Below are 25,876 nucleotides of genomic sequence, written 5' to 3'. Positions count from 1 at the left end.
CATATTTAAGAAATAAAAAGTATGTATTGAATATATTCATTTATAATATAAATTATATGAATATAAATATAGACATGTAAATATGATGTATATATATATATATATATATATATATATATATATACATAAAACATTTGCACAGTACACAAACATATATTATGCAAACAAAAACTTTTATTTTGGATGCGATTAATCGCGATTAAGTTTGAAAGCACTAGTAGAAAAATTGTTTTCTATTATTAGTTCATGACTTCAATTCAGTGATTTTATAAGAACTTTTATAAAAATTGAGTAACACCGAACACTTGAGATCAAAATAATCTAGGAGTGTATTGTTGTGATTAAAAGTGCACTTGTGAAAAGTGAAGTGTGAAGTGACATTCACTTCATAAACTCTCTACTCAAAGCAAATGTTCAACGATTAAAAATGTATCCACTATTGAAAATTAAAGCGGCAAAATTTTAATTTTTTAAAAAGCACAGTTTCAGGATAGCTTAATATTCATGACATATTCATGCAAATCAGTAAGGGCATTTAGATGCTAGAATCTACACCATGAGTAAAGTTTGAATGAACTGCTTGTTTGATGTAGCTACAGTTCCAGGCACTTTCATCTTGACAGCGAGAGCAGTGTGGTGACAGAGCAGATGGGGGAACCAGGCCTTCCTTCTTTCTCTTCATCTGCTTGCTCTGGAACCAGATCTTCACCTGGGTCCTGCTCAGGTGCACAGCGCGATCTATTTCAGTTCTTCTTGATTTGCACAGGTACTTGTTCGGTTCTTCTTAATTTGTTTAAGTAGTTAAACAAGTAGTTGAAGTGAAACTCATTCTCCAGTTCAGTGAGTTGTTTGGTGAAAATAGTGAGGGCAGCAGTGTTTGCCTGCAAAAAAGTATAGTCAATGCAATAAAAAATATATATGAACATTGTGTGTTGTAGGTATAATACCACATTTTAAAACGAACAAACGTCATCCAAACATACTGTTTTGGCATATCAATCCAAGTCTACTGTTTGCTCTGACGGCTAAACTAATGTCGCAACCTACCTGAGAAAAACGTTGGGAGCTGCCACCCTAATAAGCATGCGTTTTATCTCATTGCCTAAACTTGTATTTCTCCAGAGTTATTGTTGGAGCAATGCTTGTTGAGATGAGTGTAGGTTTCCGTGCAGCATGCATAAACTGCAGTTAAACTCACGAGCGTTTCTATCATAATGCACTTCAAAAGAACCTTGAAGCAGGTTCGAGGTTAATCGGGTGTTGACATGATGATCCAGAATGGTTCTCGTCAGTCCCTCTCGGGTGCCTCCGGGGTAAGACGGGGGCGCACTCTTCCTCTGATCCTGACAGTACTTGGCCGTGAAAGTCATAAAGTTCCCACCCGGGTAACAGTTGAAGAACGAGGTCATTATGTTTCTTAAAGCGACACTTTAAACGGTGAATGATAGCTCGCGTTGCTTGTCTTCATTACCTAACTGTACTTTCTGTCTCAACATGTAAATATTGCCTACAACAACGAGGGGAGGGGCCTCGCTTTACTCTGACCAATCGAGAGCGACCCATGTGTCGGCTGGCCTGGGGGCTTATAGTGCTCAGTCTATATCTTTGTTTCTCAGAGCGCTTCACCGCGTAGTAATAATAATCTGGATCTGATTCATTTCATGAATTTATATACCAACCCCAAGACATTATTTGCTTTGCTAGCGAACTGAAATTCTTTTGCAGGATTGTCAGGAGCCTCAATGTCGAATTCACAGGCCATTAACAGTAAAGCACATTATTAAGCTGAAACGCATAAATTACTCTCTTCACAGGGGTTAATGCCATATTTTCTACCTATTAGTTAATCTAAATTCAACTAATATATGTTTGTTTCCGGCTATACTGTGTTCTGTGTTCAAGAATCATAGGTAAGAATAATCTAAAATATTCTAAATGCTTCTCTCATCATTATAGCGTGTGATGAATTGAATGCTTGGTTCTGCGGTTTTTGTCCCTTTTGAGCTGAAGATAGACGCAGCGCATCTGGCTTCTGCCCTCGGAAGACTCGGAACTGCTGTCGAGGAAAATTGTGCACAATCAGTGATTGATGACCTCAAGCTACCAAATACCCATGACAACTGCAGCGCTCAAACTAAGACTTGCACTATTTTTCTGCAACGTGTTATCAAACGCGCTTTTATTCTAAGCCGATAGAACATAGTGAAATAAAGCGTAATGGCTCACATTATGGAACGTAACAGTGAATTGGTTGCTTATGTCAAAGCCCATTAAAAATATGAGCAAGCCGCACTGTTCAACTTGCTCAAGAACAGACCCGTGAGAAATTGTAACCCGTTGAGGGAAAGCATGGTTTTCTATATCCATAAGACAAATGCACGATTAAATCCTGATTTTCACATAGGCTAACGATGGTTGGTTAGTGGGTTGGTGTTTTAGAGCTCAAGAGACAATGATTTGACTGCTAATCAAATCTAACAGGCCGTTTTGGGGGGTTGTTTCTTGTTCTGATGAGACAAGATGACCTAAATATCACTTTGATATTTTAAATGTGTTTTATTATTATTATTATTATTATTATTATTATTATTAGAACATTCTCATAGCAGCATCAAAGCAGGCTGGCTTCCAATTGATGTGGCCCAATTAATCAGAAATATAAAATCGTGTCCCGATATTTTTGAAAATATCCTATGAATATATTTGTCATATAGGCTAGCTATTTGTTAATTGGTTTACTCAGGCTGTAGGCTATGTGTTATTATTGATTATTATCCCTTATTACAGAAGTACAAAGAGGCGTGTAATGTTAGGACTCACTTTTTTATGATTAGCCTAACTTATTTTTGTGTCAAATAATTTTTTTCCTAAGCGGCAGTGCAATGAAACCTTCCTAACTTTTTATTTTTTTTTACATTCTCATCTAATTGATACCTGCCTATGTAAATAGAACTTATAAATACTGAAAATACTAATAAATTCCTGATGATCGAAGAAAACGTATCGTTTCACTATATAGGGCAAGCAAAATTCATTTTAAAGATGGACAAAACAGCATATATAGCCACAGGAAACAAATGTTACATTTGATAAGAGGCCTTTATTTTTTCTTTTAAACACTTTCCTCCAGTGCACAAATCTTAAGAAAATTTGTTTAGTTAGACCCCACCCCCCATTCGATGTAGGCATTGCTCTTTGTTATCTAGTCGTTATTAAATAGACCGATATTTTATTTTAATAACCGAGACTGTGAAAAAATCTATGTCCTTACCCTCTGTGGTTAAAGCCTTTGCAGCTCTATGCCACTACGCTTTGAGTTCTCTCTCATCCAGAGTGTGCTGTCACAGTCTCTCTCTCTCTCTCTCTCTCTCTCTCTCTCTTAGGAAAAAGTTTGGCCTCTTGCAGTTTGAAATGTGTTTCCACCGTTGAGAAAGCAAAAAGCTTTGTTCATAAGGAGCTGGAATCAGTAGCGAGACTGAAAGCGACGAGTTTTTGATTAATGAGCTTTGAAATGCCTCGCTAGGGGGAAGCCGGGAAAGAGCCTATTCTGTTAGAGACGGCTTGCCAGTGCTTACAAAGCCAGTGACGCTTTAGGCTATTCATTACCACATTATAAGGTGCATTTTTTAAATACATAGACCTATATGTATTAATGCTTGCGCAATGGTGCAGGTTAATGTTATATCAAACTGTTTATAAGACAAAACACTTGCTTTGGGCCTTATGATGTATCACAATTTCTACTGAGCTCCCAGTCTACAAAAAAACATTAAAAAGTATTAACAATACTTTAAACTTGGGATGTAGATTACAACACTTGTGCACACCATCCAGAAAATCCAATTTAGATTTGCACATTGCACCAGTTTAACATAGAAAGGCATAATCTTTACATTAAGTTATTTAATAAGTAGCCTACCCTAACCAGCGGGAAATCTTAAATCTATATTTGTGAAAACTCAATTTCCTAAATCATAATACACCCTCCGCTAATCTCTTTCACGTTTTATGGTTATGCAGTTCTCTTCAAATTTAAGATAAATGCAATGGTGAGGTTTGCTTTTGTGTTTTGTGAACAGCCGTGATACGTGCGCGCGCACATTCACGCGCATCTGGATGGGGGTGAGAGAGAAGGTGTCTCCTTTGTTTACTATCCTTATGTTTCCAAAATGGCGTCTCCGCCTTATGAATTGAGCAAAACCCAAGTTTGAAATCCATTCATATACACACAATATGAAACTGTTCAAATATACTAAAAATATACTAAGTATGAAAAAGAAAATACATTAATATTGATGTAGCATTTGCAATTTCATTTAGCTTAAGCACTTTATTTACAAAATGTTTAACACAATAAAATATAACATTTCCATATCGTTACCATTTCATCATTTTATGCTTGGACAGTGCAACTTACAAAATAACATTTATAATGAACGTGAGGATGTGTCGTTCTGTGCTGGTGTTTTTAAGCAACATGATGACATGGCGATAATCAGAGATTGCCAAATTTTCAATAACTGGATGTAATAATAATTATTACAATTTCGAAATTATTTTTAATTCTTCAGTTCATAATATTTTATTACCGAATGAAGAAAGAAATTCGCCAGTCCTACGTTATCACCTTGTTTGCACCAGTTCAACGAAATGTCAACGGCTTCTGCTCAAAATAAATTCTACAATTGTTATATAAATAGTATACATGAGAAGATAAATAATGTGCATTAAAAACGATAAATAATAAATATAGTACTCATTCAAGATAAATGTCTGTCGTACAATCTTGGAGGAAAACAATAAATAATGGTATTTTAATGGATCAAATGAAGAACCCACGAGGAACCGACGACTTAACAAAGATGCAATGTTTTTTTTTTTCCTCTACAAATCCCATCTCTATAAAGATGGATGCCTATACCGTCAAATCTACAGAACTTACCTTCAAGTAACAGTACGTTATGGAAATTGCCTTCATTTTGCCAGTACAGTCCTTCAGACAACCAAACAACTACCAAACATCCGTGTGTATCTTCAACAGTCAAGAGAAATGGACCTCAGCTATTATTAAAAATAATGACAATCGTAGCAGTAATAGTAATATCAATCAGAATAATACAGGATAATACGTTATGTTTCTCTCGGAGTGTAGTTTTATAAATTAGTTTAACTAGTGAGGTAATAAAAACGCGACGTTTCGCTTAAACACTGATGGGATCCTTACAGATGCGTCAGTTTGGGTGCATCGTGCAGCCTTCCCTGAGACGCGTGGTGAGAGCTGAGGTCTGTGTATGTGGGGTGGGGGTCACACGGTCCGTGGTGGTGGTTACCCGGGATCTGAGCCGCGCAGCTGTAGTCCACACTAGCGGATGAGGGATGGGGAAGATGACCGAGGTTGAACATTGGGCCCGACGCTGGCATCGAATCAACGAAGTTTCCCCCGACGTAAACAGGGCTACTTTGTAAATTGGCATTCGCAAAGCTCCCGTTCCCCTGCATGCTGTGGTGCTCGTACTCTGCTCCCGGGTATCTTTTCTGTTGCGGTATGCAGCCGCCCAGTGGCGCCGTGTAGGCTGCCAAGCCGTACATGTTCTGTTGCGGTTTGGCGAAGGACGGAGGAGATGGCGCGTCGTAGTTTAGGCCGTTTACGTTTGGAAGCTGACCAGAATATCCAATGTGATTCGAGCCACTTAACGACGGGCTTCTGTCCGGAGAGTGTCCTAAGGGAGAGTGCATTATGCCTTTAGATTTCTGATCTTTTTTGTACTTCATCCTCCTGTTCTGAAACCAGATCTTTATTTGGCGCTCGGTGAGGTTGAGCAGATTAGCCATCTCCACTCTTCTGGGCCGACACAGGTAGCGATTAAAATGAAACTCCTTCTCCAGTTCAACCAGCTGGGCGCTGGTGTAGGCAGTGCGCACTCGTTTCGAGGCAGGGCCGGGTGGACTCTTGTCGTCGCAGATTTCTCCTGAACACAGAGAGCAGAGCAGTGCATTAATTGTTATACAGCCTATTACATCACTTAAAGGCCAAAGAGAGACGGCCTACTGTAAACAAACCAAACTAGGTCATAATCATAGGAGCTCTCTCCAGTCTTAGAGAAAAGCATTGCACACAAACAATCCATACCTGCAGCTGGGCAGTTGGTGCTTTTCTGCTTTGCGTTTTGGCGTGACTCTTTCATCCAAGGGAAAATTTGCTTGGCTATGACTGGGGTGGCAGTACTGGAGCCAGTGGTGCTGGGAGATTTCTTTTTTTGTGTGGAGCTGCTGTTAGGGCTGGGTGAGCTGGCTGCTAAAGGAGCGGCTTGCTGCTGCTCACTGATACTCTCTGTTTGGCTGTTGCCCTGGCTGGCACTCGGTCGCATACAGCTGCCACTGATGTCTCCATTTTTATGTGCTGGTGGCCGGATTGACGTGGTTTGGATGGGACAGATTGGATTTTGAAAGTCGTTCTCCATGCTGGAGGATGAGAAGCCTTGGTGTGTAGGACCATATGTATAGGAGTCAGATTTAGGGTACGAATATCCTCCGAAAAGTCCAGCATTGTCATAATAAGTGGCTTTCTGCATTGCGAAGGTTCAAACTAAGAGAGCCTGTGAACCCCTGTCCAGTTGCATGGACTTGTCAATCACGTGATAGGAGCTTCCCACAGATTTTCTGTCCTTTGACCTGTTAAGAAAGAAAATGAATCAGCTAAGAATTTAAACTTCAAACAGTCATGAGGTGCTACAGTGATATGCTGTGGTACTCACTAAAAACCTCCATATCTGCATACACAGAACTATACTTCCTCATTCTAAACATATAACACTGCAATTGAGAACAGCCCATGGCATTTTCAATATTTAATATGAGATGGAAATAGATTTTTACCCAACTCTAGTTTCTGGAGTCAGCTGTATTCCCTTTCTCCTCTTAAATTTGTTCATTTCTTTCATTTCTTTTTACCTGTTGTTGTTGTTTGCTTAATGCACTATGGTAAAGATGGCAGGACAAAGTTGTGTAGTGAAAAATACTTCAAAATAGTATTCAAAAAATATTATTCAGTGTATGTTGCTCCCTTAACTGACTTATCAACTGTAGTTTTTTGTCATTTTGTTTAAGTGTCCAGTCAATGTCTTATTGCTCTACAGAACATATGGTCTCCTGCCTCTCAAATCAGGGCAGAATGTACAGATTTGCACCATGTTTTAAATTAAATGTTTTAGAATATTTAAAGCACATAAAACAGTAAAAGTTAATATGTTGTGAACTACCAACTTCCATCCATCTTTCACCAAGGGGCTTTCTCTTTTTTTTTTTTTTTTGTAAGATAAACCCCTTTGACTTTTCACTTTCAGAACTTCGGCATGAATGCCACAAGGCGGTTAAAGTTTAACTTGTGCTAAAAGTACCCCATTGAGTGAAACTATAAGGCAGCAGAAGGAGAATCAGCATTTCTCTGCAAACAATATCCCATTCTTCCCTGACTCTTTGAGACTTTAAGCATAATTTAAGCAAAAAAAAAAAAAAAATCCATATTTATATACACGTGTGTGTGAATAAATCTCCCAGTTGTAAAATAACTTATATATATATATATATATATATATATATATATATATATATATATATATATATATATATATATATATATATATATATATATATATATATATATATATATATATATATATATATAAGATCAGCGGTTGTTTGTCTAAAACCTGAAATTGTGCATCTTTCACGTAGTTTGACATTACGTAAAGATTCGGCCTCATAGCATAGTCGTACATTACAAATTCATCGAGTGAATTTCGATATAACTGGTGACAGGGCTCCATGCACTCTATTTCTTGGATTTGTGAACATTATACGAAAATGCAATCTTTAGCCTTTATGGAAATAAATCAAAGTCCGAGATATAAATTATAGGGACGCAAATTAGTGTCAGTAATGTCATCCTTTCGCACCTAATACATATAAACAGTGTATAGCTTTTATTGGATTGTTAGGGAGCTTCTGGGACACTCTGTAATACCGGAACTCAATCGATTCCTAAATTCCTAGTTAATATTTAATATTTATTTTACGGCATGGTTTGGTCGGAGATAGTCTTGTTAAAATGATGTGAGTTGTTAGAGGTGGAGCACTCAAGTATGCAAATAAGATTTGGTTCGTATGTGATAGCAAAGTCTGCTAGCAACAAACTGAGATTCAAATCTGCAATACACCACAAAGACACAACGGATTTTCTGTTTCTTTCTTTCTTTGTTTCTTTCTTTCTTTCTTTGTAACTTGGCCGTCTTCCTCCTAGTCTTATTCTAAAGATAGCTTTCACCTAAGTGACTGTAGCTCGTGCTCAATACAGTAGTTATTAGACGGCCTGAAGCTCCGCACAATACATATCAATGCACCTGTCATTGTGGAGGCCGCCAAAATTTATGACTGGCCATACTACAGCCGTAAATGCCTCACAGAGGGTGAGAAGAAAAGCTCTCCTCAAGACTTGGTACCGTCAGAGGGGTAAAACTCTAAGCGTAGGAGGATGGCTGGGGGCAAGAATGTCCCGCTAAAGCCAGCGCCAGCAGCCCGCCAGTATAAATCCAGCTACTGCACTAATTCACACACTCCTGTCTTGAACCTCCTTTAACCGCTTGTAATGGAACACACTTTTGCACAACTGCGCGGAGAGATGTGGATTTTAGTAAAGGACATACTCTAGATTAAGAAGAAAGTGCGGATGGAAATATTTGTTCTTGTTTTTTTCCTGCTTGCATGTTTGTGTTATTTTTTTAAATGTATTTTATATATCTAAGAGAGCTATGCTTTTGCATTTATACTTTGCTTTAAGTGTAAATGTTGTATTTATCGTGTACAATATATTGTGTACCTCAAAATGCATTGGTAAAAGTGCGTAAATAACTGTTGTTCAAGTTAAATTGTTAATTTGCTGTTTAAGCCCAGAGCTTCAAAAGAATTTTGTATTTACACAAAAACCACGTATATTCTTTTTTCAGGCCTATTATTGTCTGTGTTGTAAGCTGTGAAATAAGAGACACAGGACAATACACCGCAGGTTATAAAGCTACTATTATTTAATTTCAGTGTAAATTAAAATATCAAGACATATCTTACCGCAGTCTGTGGTTTTCTCTCCTCTGTTTCTCCTCAAGCGATCTTCATAATTTAGACGGCGACCTGAAGAATAAAACATATTTTAAATCTCAGTTTCTTGATCGGATTTTTCTTCCAGCTCCCCGTTATATTCATGATTCTGTAAGTTGCCTCTGAGTAGGAATATGGTCAACACCTTACATTTTCAATTGCAATATGACAGAATTCCCATTCTAGATGTGAATTCAAGGCCATCTGCGTTGACTTCTTAATACCACAAATGTATAACATTTTTACATGATTTCCCTTTTTTTAACGAACGAATTTATTTCGCCTCTATAGAAGACCTGAATAGTTTTAGGAGCAGTTAAAGCTGTAGCTGGGAGAGGGGAAAAAACTGACATAAGCGATTTTACACAAAGAGATGCTGGCCAAAATATTTAGCACTCATAAGCCTTTTGGGTGACCTTTGGCTCCCTCTCCAATAACTCACTGATTAATGAACAACGGACGGAAGGGACTTAAGTCACAATGCAATCCACACCACATAACTTTTTCACCGGTGATTTTAAAACCAAGCGAGAGCCTGAAGACGAGATTGTAATCTTCATCCAACTAGACAGATGACCTGTTCTATGCACCTCTGAAAATCCTTTCGAAATCTTGAGACGAGGACAACACCATTGATAAAGGCTATGGGATATGTAATAGTATTAATATTATTGTTGTTTGGTGATGGACCGCAACGTTGGCAAAAGTACCGGTAACAAGAAAATGTACGTAGCCAGTATTTTCAACGTATGTGTCATGTTCAAAGCCTTAATGGGATAAATGTAGCGACCAGTGCAGCCGAACACGGTCTGTCTTTATTAGGCAACAGTGTTTTCGCCCACGCACTCCCACGGTAAGTTTGGTACTCATAATAGAACAATGGGCTGTAAAAATAATGGACTCTGGAAGTCGGTCTCTAAATATATACATGTATATTTGTTTCTGTTTTGGATGCTTAAGTCTGTCTCTTTTGTAGAATTTTTATATATGACTATCACTTTAGGTCCTAGTATTTAAAATTCTATATTAGAAGTAATGTGTAAAAAATGCGAGAAATTGAAAACAAATTCTTGTGGTTTTAATTCCAAAGTTTAAACTTAATTACCAGATATCGCACAATGCAGAAGCATGCAATTACAGAACTTAATGTTTTGTGAAATGTAGGCTATAAATTATCAAAACCAAAAACCTGTTATTAATAATAGCATTAAATTGCAAAACGGGCTTTAACATAAATAATAATAATAATTCTTTTCGGGGATAGTTTAGAAATCGTACGTCTTAAAACCTAATTGTAAACCACCATATATTTTTAGATTTCAAACATCTAGGCTGTCTTGGCATAGTATGCTTTTGCTTCATTTGAAACAATAAAATCTACTTCGTATCCTAAATTTAATTTTACATATGAAATTAATTCATATGAGACTCTTATTAGACTCTTTTATTGCATGAGAAATATGGTTCCCATTCAGAATTTGAATTTATGCAATGTTATTTTTTGAGTGTTTGAATCTTAGTAATTTGGACTAAATCGAAATCAGAGACTGAAATGATTTGAATTTATGGAAACATGTATGTTTAAAAGAATAGTCTTCCCTATCCCACATATGTCATCACATAGTTATTGACGTGAAGTATTGCCTGAATAAATGCATGTTGTGATTAACGATCTCGCAATGTATGACACAGATGTTTTATGCTGTGTATGGCAAACTTCAAAAAGCAGAATATGTCAAATAAAGCAGCTAAAATAACCTCTAATGTTCTATGACTGAAATCAGCTTACATGCAAACCATCTAAAATAGTCAAGGTTGCGCAAATCTGTAAACAAGTCTCACTTTTTGTCTTCAAATCGCACTTGCTTAGTTGGAAGGCGACGACATTAATAAAGATCAGCTGCTTTGAATGGAATAAATCATATTTTCACGCCGGCCTATTGTAAACCCACGCTTAAAGGTTACGTTTTGCCATGCAATTGCTTACCTGTGATGTCAATTTATTATAAAGCCGTGCTTCTTGGTCTCAATATCTCTCAGTTTGGCTGCTCGGATATATCCTTCACCCTTTGTCTATAGACAGTACTGTCTTAAAACTGATCTCGCGCTTTTCCAGGCATTTCCATATACCAATGCAGACAGTATTCCCGAAAGAATGGGAGCCACTCACTCAGCTACCAATAAAAAGCCAAGAAGGTCTTCTTATTCCAAAACGAAATATTACTTGCAATCAACTTCCCATTTGAAAAAAAGTGAACGTTTTACAGAGGCAGGCTCGCCAAATGAGTCAACATTAGTATATTTCGGAAACCTTATCATGACAAATAAAGGCGCTGCCTTAAAATACAAGCATATTTGTTCACGTGATCCGGATCGCAGATTGTCCTGATTGAGACTGTTACTCCAACCAGCCTCACCTCACAAATACATTTTTAAAAGCAAGAGCACTAACATTCCCTCCAGCCTCGCATCATTGTACAATCATTTTGCACAAGAACTCGCTGCTTCCTCAGCCACTGTATCGGAGTGTATCTTATCTATTATGGATTTGAAACCCAGGCATAATAAAATAATAATAAAACCAATATTCAAATGAAGCCAAAAAAAAAAAAAGGTTGTAGCACTGCGTTGTCTTTAATTGAAAGACAAATAACTGGATAATCTGTGAAACATTTGCTTTAGTTTTCTTCACACCCCAATGACTCACTGAACATCTTCACCTTTTTATTCATTTTAATTCTTTACATTAAACGCAGTGTTATAGTCGTGTGGATTAGACTGTTGCTAAAAAAGCAACATCATTATGCATTTTTAGTTTAATTTAATTTAATGAAGATGATCATATATATTTATTTTTTGTTCCTCTTTGCTCAGTACTGTTTAGAACAGAACTCCGTTTGTTATAGGCTACAAGAAACCACTGAAATATTGTTTGACTATTATGGTTTAGGCAATGACAGCAATGTATGACCTCCTCAACCAAAGAGATTCATCAAAATCATCCCAAATTCTATATTGTTCTTCTCAAAAAGCAAGAGTGTGTGTTGATCAATATGCAAGCATGAAATGTAAAATTGGGTATTCGGTGCCTATATCTTTACTAGTTGTGCATTAAAATACTTTTTTTTACTTTTTTTTTTTTAACTCTCTGTTCCAATTGCTTCTAAAGTACAAATGCAAATACCCATAAAACAGAATTTGAGAGGTTAAATGCAGGTCGGTTATGTTATATGTTATCTGAATCAGAATGCTTGTTCTACGGTTGTGCTGCATGGATGTGTAGCTGGATGGTAAGATGGAGATGAAACGGTTGGGAACGCGGCCGAGCGCAGGCTTGTCCTGAGGAGAGGATGCGAGTCGTCTCCCCTTGCAGCATATGTTCACGGGCTAATAAAAGTGAAAGATTTACAGTCCACGCCCGGCCCCCAACAGCCTCTCGCCCTTTCAGGAATTACTGAGCATGATTTACAACGATGCAGATCACCGTCATCCCTCTCCAGCAGTTCGAGACACTTTATGGATAGATCCACGATCATAACGCTCCATTACTAAACGAATGGCTATTGTGGGGTTTTTGACATCAATGAAATGTTGTTTTTGGATCGATGCCATTTTTTTTCTGTGTGTGTGTACTACTTATGCTGTTTTGTTGATAGGCTATTGTTGTTTTTGTTTTAATTTTTGTAGAATTGTCAGGATCCAACATGCATTTATTCCGGCAATACTTCACGTCAGTAACTGGGCTGTGTGATGATTTCCCAGATAGACAATGAATTCTAGCATGTCCTTTTTATTTAAGCAAACACATACGTCTCCGCAAATAATCGCCACTAAATCGGCAAAGAACAGCATCTCTGACGGATTATAAATCACAAAGAGGCCTTCGTTAAAGACCTGGCGGCTAAACAATAAACACTATCGTACTGGACTCCACATCTTTCATACACAAATGCATCAATATAACATTATATTACATGAGAAAATAATTACCTTAAAGTCTGTCTTCAGTGCTTTAAAAATAAAATTAGTTCACAATTTGTATTATTATTGATACAGATTTAGATTGGGAGCGCTTCATGTTGAGGCTCTTTAAGCAAGAAAAAAAAAAAAAAAAAAATCACAATCAGCCTGAAGTTGTTTCAGTCTGTCCGCGAAGAAGACCGAATCAAAGGACGCTATTTATCAAAATTCTGACAGATATGTTTAGTCGCTGTCTCGGTGCAAATATTAATCTTAAATGTTTACCTACCGATGCTCCATTGGCTGAAAAGCTGTACGAGTGTCCAGGTTGCGATGGGGTGAGATACAGGACCGTTTGGATATTATTTTCTTGGATCTCTTCAGTTTTCAAGTCTGATAGAGTCCTTGCGATTAATGACGACGCCGTGTTTCTAGGGGACGTGCTGCATTAATTATTTAGACAATCACGTGGTCAAACAAAAAAGATATAGGCTAGAACGGAACCATATACCGAATTCTATCTTGGGATGTCGACAGCGCAGTTTGATTTATCTTAACGGGTTGTTAACGGGCGAAGACATTTTCAACGAACAGCTGGAAATCAAAAATGGCCGTTTGAGAAGCATTGTGTTAGCGGCGTTATATCGGTGCAGTGTCATTACAAATGCAACTGCGTATGGCTCTCATTTATTCTGTTCAGACATCCAGGTCAATACTCAGAAAGCCTTACTGGAAGCGAAGACAATGGAGCGATCCCCTGCGTGGCGGGTTTTCACCATAGGCACAAGGCTTATTAAACAAAAATAGATATTTGGGATGTTGTATATGTGCTTTTTGACACACACACACACACACACACACACACACACACACACACACACGAACATATCAACATATAAATAAGAAATTATATTTACACACACACACACACAGAGAGAGAGAGAGAGAGAGAGAGAGAGAGACGTGTATAGTCGGTACACTATTGACCATGCATATGCAATATATTATTCCCTTTTCAGCAAAATAATTGCTGTAAAAAATGCTTTCAGAAAACTACTCAACATGCATGTTTGTAGATGTTTCGCCTGAAATAAACTTTACATTTGTCCTCCCTGAAAGTGCGTATTGCTTTACTTACTCTCTCTCTCTCTCTCTCTCTCTCTCTCTCTCTCTCTCTCTCTCTCTCTCTCTCTCTCGCTCTCTGATTGTGATAGAAGTGGCTTTTATTGACATAAAAGGTCTTTACTTTTCCACAGCATTTGTAACATTAAATTATAGACCTACAAACAATTTACTTGCAAATAATTGAAAAAGTTGATAAAATTATTAATACTATTTTTGTCTCTCACACACGTTTACTTGGCTACCTAAATGGACACATGATTTTTATATACACCTAATTATAAATATTATAACCTAACCCTAACAGAAAACTTTAGGCATTTGTACAATTTTTTAAAAAGCCTCTATTTATGATTTTCATATAGACCCAATGCTTTTACAAACGAGAACGCCTCCAAACGGAGGTTTTGAGAGATTTTATCATGTTAACCTCACTTCAGGGTAGGCTACATATTTTCCTCCCAAAATGTGGTAAACACACACTGCACACACATACCGCAAGCACAAACATTTCCAAGTGCTGATGGACAACAATTTTAGGCATTGAGAACAAAAGCAAGAAAAGAATCAAAACTAAGAGACGTTTTTGTGTAATATTTGAATGTTATAAACGGTTGTTATTTAGCATAGTAGCCTAATGATCGCTTACAATTCTCTGTATTTTTAATAATATACGGATACCAAAATGGATGTCTTCCAGTTTGTCAATAATGCTTTGACTTGATTTTTTTCGTGATGAAGCAAAATACCTTAAGCTGATGGACTGTAGTTTCACAGTTATCGTAATCGTGGGCAGCTGCAGCATAACCGTGGTTTTAATATACTGGACGCAGGCAGAAACTGATAAAGCACGCTACAAACTCTAAATGTCACACGGTGTGGCAAATAATCACCGTTGTAAGGCAAGCCAATATAAATACAGCCCTAAAAAAATTATAGCACCCCGTCCTCCACAAAAACACATTTTTGTGCATCTGTGCGCAAAAGCGTCTTGGAGAACTGACTGAAGGTCCATCAGGTCAAGAGTGTACAGGTCAATGCTCGAGGCTCAGAAGCGTCTAATGCAACAGAAACTCTGTCCTCTAGATGAACCTGCCCGCGAGGCTTTTGTTGAACTTCTGTAAAAATACCTTTTCATGCTCTCAACGTGAAGGCTTCAGTGTGAAGACTCCTTCGCAATGCATGTACGCCTCGAGTTTTTGTTTAAGGAGACAAACACACCACAATGATAGCAGAGCGACTAAGTTTAATCACTGTTGGAAAACATTTCAGATTTAACACCAATTCCTTTTCAAAAATACCATGTGTATGAAAGTGCTTGATACGTGTTTTTCCAATCTGAGTTTCTGTTTTAAACACAATATGACGGAGTTTGAGTGAAACCTCTCTGCATATTATTTATTTAATTACTGCAAAATATGCATGTAGAAAATATGCACAATATACAGAAATATATACATATATTTAAGAACTTAAAAACTGAATTTGAAAATTACTGAACGGATACTTACGTTCACGTAGAACATAAAGCTTTTTAACATTTAATAAATAGAGGGTTCAAACATCTTGAGGACTAAAAGTGTATCTAAAATGAAAATACAAAGCTGATTTTCAAGAATTTCAGGCAACATCTGGAAGACAGGAATACTGCTTCTGCAACTGTAGCTATATTGTTTACAAAGATGTCGGGCGAGATTTATAGCTAGTGGAGTATAAAGCATGGAATATTCGTGTAAAAAAAGAGACTTTTTCTCTCGATTAAATACACAAATTTTAAAAGCTGCAATAAACAAATATAAAACGTCTGTAACGAAATTCTTAAAAATTACACAATAAAATCCTTTGACCGAGATATAGGCTTTTAGAAAGTAAACCTTTAATGAGGCGCGCACAATAAACGAGGTTGAGAAGGAAATGTCTTCAGTTTTTCAGTCTACAAATAAATAATTTCCCAGGCAACGATTTTTCCCCTCAGTATTAACTAATTTTATTTAATTTTACCACTCGACTTAAGTACATAAAACACCTAGGACATTCGTAATTTATTATATGCTGGACATTACTTACTTTCTTTAATGATTAAGTTAGGATAAATTGACTCGCCATAGGCGTAAACTTGCCATAATGCTTTTAAAAAGAGGAAACGGGTGATATACAGAGTTACAAATAAAAGTGTAAATAGGGACACTAAAACGAACCATGCTCTGAAACAAATTTGGCAAGTTTGTGTAAAATAGCGTGAGCTTTATAATGTTTTACTGTACCTCGTGGTGACATGTGAATCATCATTCGATGCATCATATCCTCTTTGCCTCAGTTGCAAAGGGTTACAATACTGTAAATATCGAAATTTGGGATTTTAATGCATAGCAGCTTTTACGCTGCATTTAGTCGTGGTGTGTGCTTCTGCTTCTCAGTTTTTGGCACTTGTACCCATCATGTCATGATTTGCTACCATGCAATGTCAAATGAAGCATTGTCTGTTACATACAGTTCATCTGTACATCTGGCGGGAGGGAGAGATATCCACTTATAAAGTTGTAATCTCTGTCTGGCTGTCCTTCTGAGCGTGTTGTGCATGCTGATTTCCAGCTGACGCCGATCTTCCTTTCGTGTTAGGGAGTTTGTGATCTTTTTTCCATTTCATTCTTCTGTTCTGAAACCAGATTTTGATCTGTCGCTCAGAGAGACAGAGGGTATGCGCGATCTCAATGCGACGCCGTCTTGTTAGATACCTGTTAAAATGAAACTCCTTTTCTAGTTCGAGAACTTGCTGTCTTGTGTAGGCTGTCCGAGAACGTTTGGGTTCTGGTCCCGTGTAATCCGGGTTCACTGAGAAAGACAAAAACACACTTATGTTTAAAACAAAAGAACAATAAAATAAAAAAAATAAAACAACCCAACCAATCGCTTCCCTAATGCGTGAACTTTAACAAAAAAATAAATAAAATAAAATAAAAAATACCCACTTGCTCGAACTTGATCCAAAAAATATTCTGCACTGGAATAATTTCAAACTTTACCACTGCTAAATAATTCAGTTCAAAGCTTTGGGCCAAGTGGACTCAATGGGCTGCAGTAGTGTCCAACACAGCTAGCGGCCTATTTCCTAAGCAATAAAAATTTATGGCTGGTGTAATTGGCGGCCCCTTCAGAGGAACCCATAAATATTTCAATGAATGGTTTTAACTGTGACTAAAACAGCAGAATAGGGCTGGCCTACAAACAGACAGTGAAGAGAGTTGACTCTTACCCGTAGTAACGTGCACTTTCTTCATCCATGGATAAACTACAGCAGGCTGCTTGGCTGGTATCCCGTTCTGGCTCTTTGTGTTTTGTTGTGGTCCACAAGTCCTCGGTCCGGATATCTGGACCGCAGGACACTGCTCTGTCTGTGCGGGGTAAGGGCTCGGGTGGCCGGCTGGATCCTGCACATGACCCCGAGGCTGCACCGACGAGCCCTGGACAGTGTTACAGCTGTAAGGCTGCTCAGAGTAGTTTGACCGTGAATAGATGCCGGGATGCTGGAAATCAGTGTCCTGCGACGGACTGTAGTAGCCTGGGCTCTGTTCAGGTATATAGCTGTTCTGAGAATATTCCTCACAAGGAGGAAATGTTGGATCCACATACTTGGAGTTCACCATGTACGAACTCATGGCCATTAATTTCTGAAGGTAGGAAATACTAATTTTTCTCGAGTTGTCTTTTTTTCCTCCCTCCATAAAGCCCTCCTACTTGCTGTCAACTGAATAAAGTTAGGCTACCATGTGACCAGCTCGGCCAATCGAGGCGGAGGGACTCCATCAACCGAGAAGAAGCTGTGCACACCTAGTAGCTGATTTCACAAACTTCACATTATCTCTCAATTAGGACGGTAACAATAGGCTATAAAATAAAAAATGAATTGATTTAATACCCGATCTGTGATAGAAAATAAAATAAAAAAAGACAAATTCTGTTTGTGTATTGAGATCCAGTTGGCAATGCCCATCATCACATGGGAGAGTATCCCTGCTTATTACACATTTCATGATATCATATAAAAACATGTATGTGCATCACATATGTGTATTTGGTCCATTTAGTAAATTAATATTCAACCAAGCTAAATCAAACCCAACCCAGGGAATTTGACTGGTACAAACAAAACAAGACAAAAGATAAAAAACGGCCCAAGGCACAAAAAGAGTCACATAAAGCCAGCAGACAATTGATGGAGACCGTCTTTGTCATGTAGAGGTCACGCAGAAGTTACTGGAGTCTCATCGTTCCAGCGCTTCTCATCCTTTCAGCTCTCTGTAAAGAGCGCCCTGCTTCGCCTTCAATGCGCCGTGCCAATCAATAATCAAACACCACATACAACAGAATAGCCACTTGGCAGTTCATAAGGTTAGACTATGTGCAAAGTTTGTTAAAGTTTTTCAAAATATTGCTCACGTTCATTTTTGCCCTCTGTCCTGTCTCTCACTTAGAGTTCAACGCTATAAAAGGTTAAAAATGTTGACTTGTTTTACTGAAAACAGAAAGAAACGCAGTACAAAGCACCAGCACGTAAACAGAGGCAAGGTTGACACAACTGACCAAAGCGTTTCATGACAGTTCACGTAATCAGAATCATATAATCATATTATGCAATCAAGCAATTAAATGCTTATCATTTCATATTCTCCAGTAAGAAAGTGGTTCTTCGTTGCCAGATGCCGTTTTCCAAAGCACCTATTAGCTCATTTGCATGTATCCCCTGTACATTAGATGGCAGAAAATGATTCAGAACACACAAAGTTTTATTCGAGGTTCTTGCATCGACCATATACTCCCCTAGGATCGAATCTGTGACTGTCATTTTTTTCACACAAATTCGGTTCTACAGGGTATATATAGACGACGGCATGAATTGGCTCAACAGACAAAACGAAAAAATTACAATTCTTTATACATTGAATTCGTTACTGCAACCGTTCTAAAAGTGTCCCATTACGTATAATTCATTTCCAAGATTACACTACAAGGTTCCGTGCTTTTTAACACTCTTTTTGATAATACAGTGGTTTAAAAGGGTGGAAATCTCCAAATAGAGCCCCGTAGCTCCGTTTCTCAGACATTGCGCACTGCGCTCAAATTTATGAAATAAATGGTGACTAATCACACTAATAAAAATGATCTCATTCTATAGGCCTATCTCTATACAACACATTATTATATTCATCCAGGTATATGATTTGTGCTAAATTCTACTCACTGTGAGATGCTGTCATTGCGTTCAAATTGATCAGGTGGCCTCAAAACCGTGTGCTGTTTGGATACCGTCAAGAAGCATATAAAGGAAGGCTAAAGGTCGAAAGGTCAAGCCGAATCATTTACAACACACATCACAAAGTTTCATTATTTTTTGCAAGGCGACAGCGGTACCGGAAAAGGAGGAAAGTTCATGGATAATGCATGACCTCCTCTCTGATAACCAGCTCCTGTGGTCCTTCGCTCGCGGACACCAGAGAAAAGGTGCCCCAAAAGCTTGGATCTATTAAAAAATATAAGATCCAAAACTCTCGGTATCTAAAAATATTTTCCAATGCTTGTCGTTGCATCTAAATTTTATTAACAAAGACGTTAATATATTTTATTTATCTTCCTATATAGGGATTTAGCATTATTTATATATAAAAAAAAAATCGTATGAATTTCCATTCAGATACAAAATACATAGCTTGATTAATTTGACCAGCTGTATCTTGTTTAACTGTGTTAGAGCATGAGCTTTAGCAGGTGATCATAGCTTTTTAGATTTAAGAGAAATGATAATAGTTTCAGAATTCCGCAGGCCATCTATTCTTGATATTATTATTATTATAAATATATTAACTTTATTTATACTAATTTTTGTATTTTATATACTTACCAAGCAGCTAGACAGTGTACCTTTTTAATAGATGTATTTATGTATTTTTAGTTAGACAGCGTGACCCGTGTTTCACCTTGCTATGCGACTTGTTCAGGCGGGTCAAAGCCGAGTTACTGATGAACAAAAGAAAGAGACAGCCACCAATTGTAGTGACCTTTGATTTTAAATGAAAAGATATCTTGCTGCATTATTATTATTATTATTATTATTATTATTAATAATTCGCATGTAGGCTACATTGCGATTTCTGTAGTACGAACCGTTTTTATTATTTTAACTCTCGACTTGAAGTTGGAAATATTTTTTTTGTATGAAGGATTGATGGTCAATTATTTAATAATCGACAGTTTTATGATTTAATTATTTAAAAATAATAATAAATAAATACATATTTGACTCACAAGAGAATTAGCCCCAGTTTGGCTGTCATCGAATTAAATATCTGATCTTTCTCAAACGCTTTAGTTCAAAATATCTGGATTAGAATGCACAGATATATTTTAGCTGATTAATGTTTAATTAAAAAAAAATAGCAAATTTAAACTCTCAATCATTATTTAACTGGAATGGTAAAGCTGGATAAAACAGTGACTAAATTGTGTATTTTTTGTCAAGGCTACCTTTATAACATGCACATTAAATTGGACATCTTTGCTATTGTTAATTCAGACCATTTAATTCAGGCTTTAATGAAAAGGACTTTTGTTCTTTTGTGTTTTTCTCAACAATCTAAACAGTCACTTATTCAGGAAAAAAATAATTAACACAATGTATAGATTGTTTAGGGCCAGAACGTACGATTCTTTTGCTTGGGGGCGCCAGAGAGCTGGCCAATAAAAACCAGAAACCCTGCTTATTACAAGGTTCAGTAATATGTAATGAAAGCGCGTGTATCGACTAAATGATTTAGTTGGTTTTCGTTTTTATCCATATTTCTCTCTAGAAATAAACAGTAGGATACACTATTTTATCACAATGAAGAGCACTGCACAACAGGTGTAACTACGTAGCAATAATTTGCAGGTCTAATGTATATATATATATATATATATATATATATATATATATATATATATATATATATATATATATATATATATATATATATATATATATATATATATATATATATAAAAGGTTTGGTCGTATTTTTAAATATGTGGTAATCAAAGACAGCTCTCGTTATAGGCCTATGTGTATTTCGCACTTGGAATCCAACAAAATAATTAGAAACAAATAATTTGAAAGTAAAGCAATATACATTTGCCCTCGTTGTATCGAAAATGTGCATTTTAACTTAGGCTACAATAATAATAATAATAATAATAATAATAATAATAATAATAATTGAATTGAATACAAGTTAACTCCATGAAGAGCGACGGGAACAATCTTTCATAACGTGGCGCCACAACTGCACCAAAAAACCGGGCTACTGCATAACATTTACGTCACCTCCATTACAACCTTTTTTTTTTTTTCTCCATAAGTTATCCAACCACTCAAAAGTGTGCACAACAACACAAGAGGAGTTCACAGAAACAAATCAGCGCTGGTTTGGAGTCTGACTATATGAAACCACCTTAAACATTATGGCACAGATCAAGCACGCACAAGTTCAGCCACGCACTGAGGACACGCTTACCTCCAGAAGCAGGAGTATCACGTAAAGCACATCGATAAGTTTGTATATCCATGATCAAAATAAGCGAGGAGCCTCTTTGCTCTGCAGCCATACTGGGATCTTTCCTAAACCGTCTGAACGACCTTTCTAATATACAATGTGAATTATATTTTGGCTTGTCAACTCCCTGGCCATAAAACAAAGTTTAATGGTATCACGTGCTTCCCCACAGCCATTCATGACAGCGCGCGGGTGCCATAAATAATCCTGAAAGTTGCACTTATTCAATAATGGCGATTACTCTGATCTCAGGAGGAAATAAAGACACGGGGTTCAATTTGCATTCACTGCACTCAAAGGGGGGAAAACTACTGTCGAAAACCAGAGATTATTTCTTGTATCCTAGCAGACTAATGTCTGAGATATAGGATATTTTGGCATATACTTCTTGTCGTTCTTGTCCAAGTAGCATTAGTCGGTGTTGTAGGCAATTTCTTTAAAAGGGTGGAAAACATTGCTTAAGTTGGCACGTTATTTTGCCACAGTTCACTTCTAGCATAAATGAGGTGTTTAAAAAAATATCTGATGTGTGAACTAATGAGAGATTTTTTTTCTGACTGTAAATTCAAGGTAAAAAAATACTCATAATGCATCCCTAGTGAGAGAGAGAGAGAGAGAGAGAGAGAGAGAGGGGCATTAGCGCAATATATGGCGAGTTGTCGACTTATGTAAAATGGCCATTGGGAAAGTTCTTGTGCACTGAGTAAAATAAATAAATAAATAAATAAATAAATCAATAAATAAATAAATAAATATAATGTAAATACATATAAACATAAATACATAGGCTATAAAAAGTAACATTTACTGTAGGATATATTTTCTCACCACAGAGTGTTTTTTTTATCCAGCCAGATGAATATAAAGTCAACTGATTAGTCGATTGATAGCCTAACTCAAAATATTTTACAGCTCATTCAAGAGACATGAGATGTGTTTACAAGGCAGTGACTGTGAGTGTTTTGAGATTTTCAAACACACTTGGATATTGTAATATATATATATATATATATATATATATATATATATATATATATATATAATTATTATTATTATTATTATTTATGCTAATATTTTGGATAGTTAAAGCCTATGATTGTAATGCTGAAACTATTAAAATGTAAATCAACTTTTGTTTGTAAACCAACAGTGAAAAAATGATGAGACGTGAAACTGAATCGGCTAAATAACAATCAGTAATTAAATAAAATATGAATTAATTCCGACTATTCTCGCGCAGAACCTGAAAGTATTGTTTTTGTTTCTAAAAATGTGTGTTTCTATCAGTTAATAAGAGAACTGTGTGACTTTTGTATCACGTGACTGCGACAACCAATCACAGATACAGGAAACGACCTCGAGGACAAAGCTGCAGCTAGCGGGGCAAGCAAATCCCAGAGTGTTAGACAACAGCTCCGCCTGCTGACAAAAGCAGACAATACCTAGGTGCTCTGTACATGGCTAACGTATACCTAGTCACGGATCATATATTTTTTGCATAGCTGCTCATACAGAAATTGTGCATTGAACAACTACAGGAAGTGCTTACATAACTATTTTGCATGCATACTTTGAATATCATCACTATTCAAATAATGTATGAAGAATACAGCTTAGGCCTACATTAGGCTGCACACATTTGCACATGCACAGTTGAGAATATCTAATGTATAATGTGATCTGTTTTGTTAAAAGGCAACACTGTAAATAACACTGTATAGCTATTGGTTACAAAAGATACATCAACAACAATGCGCATCGCATGATTATCAACAGATGAAAATAATTTGTAACTATTCTACGAGAATTATACGTACATATCCAGTTTAATATTATAATAAATTATTTGCTAGCATTTCAAGTTTGTATTGTGATAAAATAAAAATAATAATAAAAAATAAAAATTGATTTGAAGTGCGTCCTAAAGTAATTGCATTTAATGTGTAGGCCGATATGAGTGGGTATTGCTCTGGTTTCGGTTATCTCGTTTGTAGGCTCCTCTTGCTTCTTCTGCCGCATTGCAGTGGGGTTGTAAATACCTCTGCAGCGGCCTGTCAGCTGACTGTGAAATACTGTCTTTGTTCCGCAGACCCTGTCTCCCTTCCCCAAAAAACTGCGCCATTCTCACCATTAAGGGAGGCATACATTAAAACACACAACAACTGCACCTCCACAGTTTTACACACTTTCAGAATCTCTCTATTTCTCCACATTTTTCTTAAACTCCGTGAATGCTATTTTTATCCAGTAATTAAAGCTACATAAACAATAACGTCTGAATATTTTAAGTCGATGTAAATAATTGTTTTTATGCACAGTATGTAGGCTATAAATAATTCTTGCGTTTTTACATTGTAATGCTGACACTTATTTTATTTTTCCAATTGTATATATATCATTGTAATATATAAAATTGATGTGTCAACATTAAAACAAAAAATTACAAGAAGAATAGGTCATAAAATTAACCAATGAACAGTCATCATTTAAAAAATTACAAAACGTTTTGTTTTTCATTTTAGAATTTTTAAAGATTTGCTTCTTTATTTTTCGAACGAGATAAATCCTAGCACAGCAATACTAAAATCGGTTATTTTGAATTAAGAATGTTTCCAGAAAGTTCGTATTGTTCATATTCAAGGCTGTGAGTCAAATCGAGCATTTCTGTCAAATGATTAAAATGAAGATCTAGTAAAGCTAGGCCAACATTAAATAAAAAAATAAAAAATAAAAGCTTTTAGTAGAATCCAAAAGGAAGCTTACAACATTTACTATTTGGTTTCTCTTTTAAATGCAAAACAGAGAATACACTGTGAGTTTTTTTTTTTTTTTTCAATCAACATCCCTATGTTGCTGTAACAATCTGAAATTATTATCGCAAACCAAAAACCTCCTGGTAATTTCTGACTGTGCTATGACGATGGCATGTATTGTCCAGCACGTACAATCTAATAAAATCGAAACTTACCAAACAAAGCCCTGTAATCCATGTTTTGCATCCCGCGCTGCTGGTGAATATTATGAAGCTTCTTTCAACTCAGTCGTCCAGTACTGTATTGCTTGCTCTGGTTAGAAATACAACTCTTGTAGCACCCATAGCATATGACAACATACCTAATCAGTAACACGTTAGCAAAGCCTAAAGTTTGTCCTCTGGATCTCTGACACAGATAGCAGTACACAGCAAAATTACATGTTTAAAAATATATGAGCACACTATGTATTTTGGATTTGGAGCCTTTAGCCACATTATGTAGTGGAAAATTCATCGCTTGGGAAATCAGGAAAAGGGGTCATGAAGACGTTTGTGTCTTGCACATGACCAGTGCCATCCAATGACAGACGAAATAGGCTCATAAAAAGATCTATTACAAAGCTGTAAATTGTCTTCTAACAAAAAGGAATCTAGGCTGCCGCAAAGCCTCTAGTGTTTTGCGCATAATGACTGAGCCAGCTGCACTTCCTCAGCAAAGAAAATACAGTCACAGACATCTGCTGAAAGAGAGTGTGTTTGTGGGTGTGTGAAAGATAGTAAAAGAGAAGGAGTGAGAGAGACAGACAGATAGAGAAATTGTAAAGGCACTCTAAAATGTACTTCGTCTGTGTTGTTTTGTAAGCATAAATGTAATATAATTAAATTAGTTTAAGTTCATTTAATGCCTACCTAGAAACTAATTTTAGCTATTAGCCTAGAAAAGTAAGCACCGGCGATCAATAAAGAATAGTAACTATATGTAGCCTAATAATTAGCTTAAAACTACCTTAATGCTCACAATGCATAATATTAGAAAACGCGCTAGGAATTGCGAGGAAGGTAAATGTGTAGGCTAATACTTTTATTTAAACTGAATAATTTATCATTATATATACATATATTTTATAAACGACAATCGAAATACACAGTTCTGAATATAGTTCTTTTCACAATCAACAGAGCATCGATTCATTAAACTGATATTTGAAGTGGGAGAAATTTTGTAAAGTAATCATTTGTCGGCGTTTAAAATGTAGGCTAAACACATTTGCCTGTGTTTCTGTTTGTGTGTCAAAAGCACTGGTGA

At 36.6% G+C, this 25,876-nt stretch overlaps 3 protein-coding genes across 12 annotated transcripts in view; 1 reads left to right on the top strand and 2 right to left on the bottom strand.

Annotated features, from left to right (window-relative positions):
- atp5mc3a (ATP synthase membrane subunit c locus 3a) overlaps positions 1–25,876 on the top strand; it is a 330,629-nt gene that overhangs the window by 42,314 nt on the left and 262,439 nt on the right. The window lies entirely within an intron of this gene.
- On the bottom strand, positions 505–25,117 carry hoxd3a (homeobox D3a). 10 transcript variants are annotated; one of them, XM_059499512.1, is made up of 5 exons: positions 24,784–25,117; positions 9,121–9,183; positions 6,131–6,672; positions 5,225–5,969; positions 505–881 (listed from the first exon to the last, which is right to left on the bottom strand). In XM_059499512.1, the coding sequence occupies exons 3-5, from the start codon at positions 6,570–6,572 to the stop codon at positions 794–796; spliced, it is 1,275 nt and encodes a 424-aa protein (XP_059355495.1). In that variant the 5' UTR covers positions 6,573–6,672; positions 9,121–9,183; positions 24,784–25,117; the 3' UTR covers positions 505–793. The 10 variants fall into 10 exon arrangements, with proteins under 10 accessions (XP_059355495.1, XP_059355494.1, XP_059355498.1 ...); XM_059499511.1 differs by lacking the exon at positions 24,784–25,117 and adding an exon at positions 21,777–22,103; XM_059499515.1 differs by lacking the exon at positions 24,784–25,117 and adding an exon at positions 16,497–16,629.
- hoxd4a (homeobox D4a) lies at positions 16,762–19,053 on the bottom strand. The gene is made up of 2 exons (XM_059499523.1): positions 17,486–19,053; positions 16,762–17,064 (listed from the first exon to the last, which is right to left on the bottom strand). The coding sequence occupies exons 1-2, from the start codon at positions 17,952–17,954 to the stop codon at positions 16,763–16,765; spliced, it is 771 nt and encodes a 256-aa protein (XP_059355506.1). The 5' UTR covers positions 17,955–19,053; the 3' UTR covers position 16,762.

Source organism: Carassius carassius, chromosome 19 (genome assembly GCF_963082965.1).
Source record: "Carassius carassius chromosome 19, fCarCar2.1, whole genome shotgun sequence".
Classification (NCBI taxonomy): Eukaryota; Metazoa; Chordata; class Actinopteri; order Cypriniformes; family Cyprinidae; genus Carassius; species Carassius carassius.
This window is presented reverse-complemented; position numbering and strand designations above follow the sequence as displayed.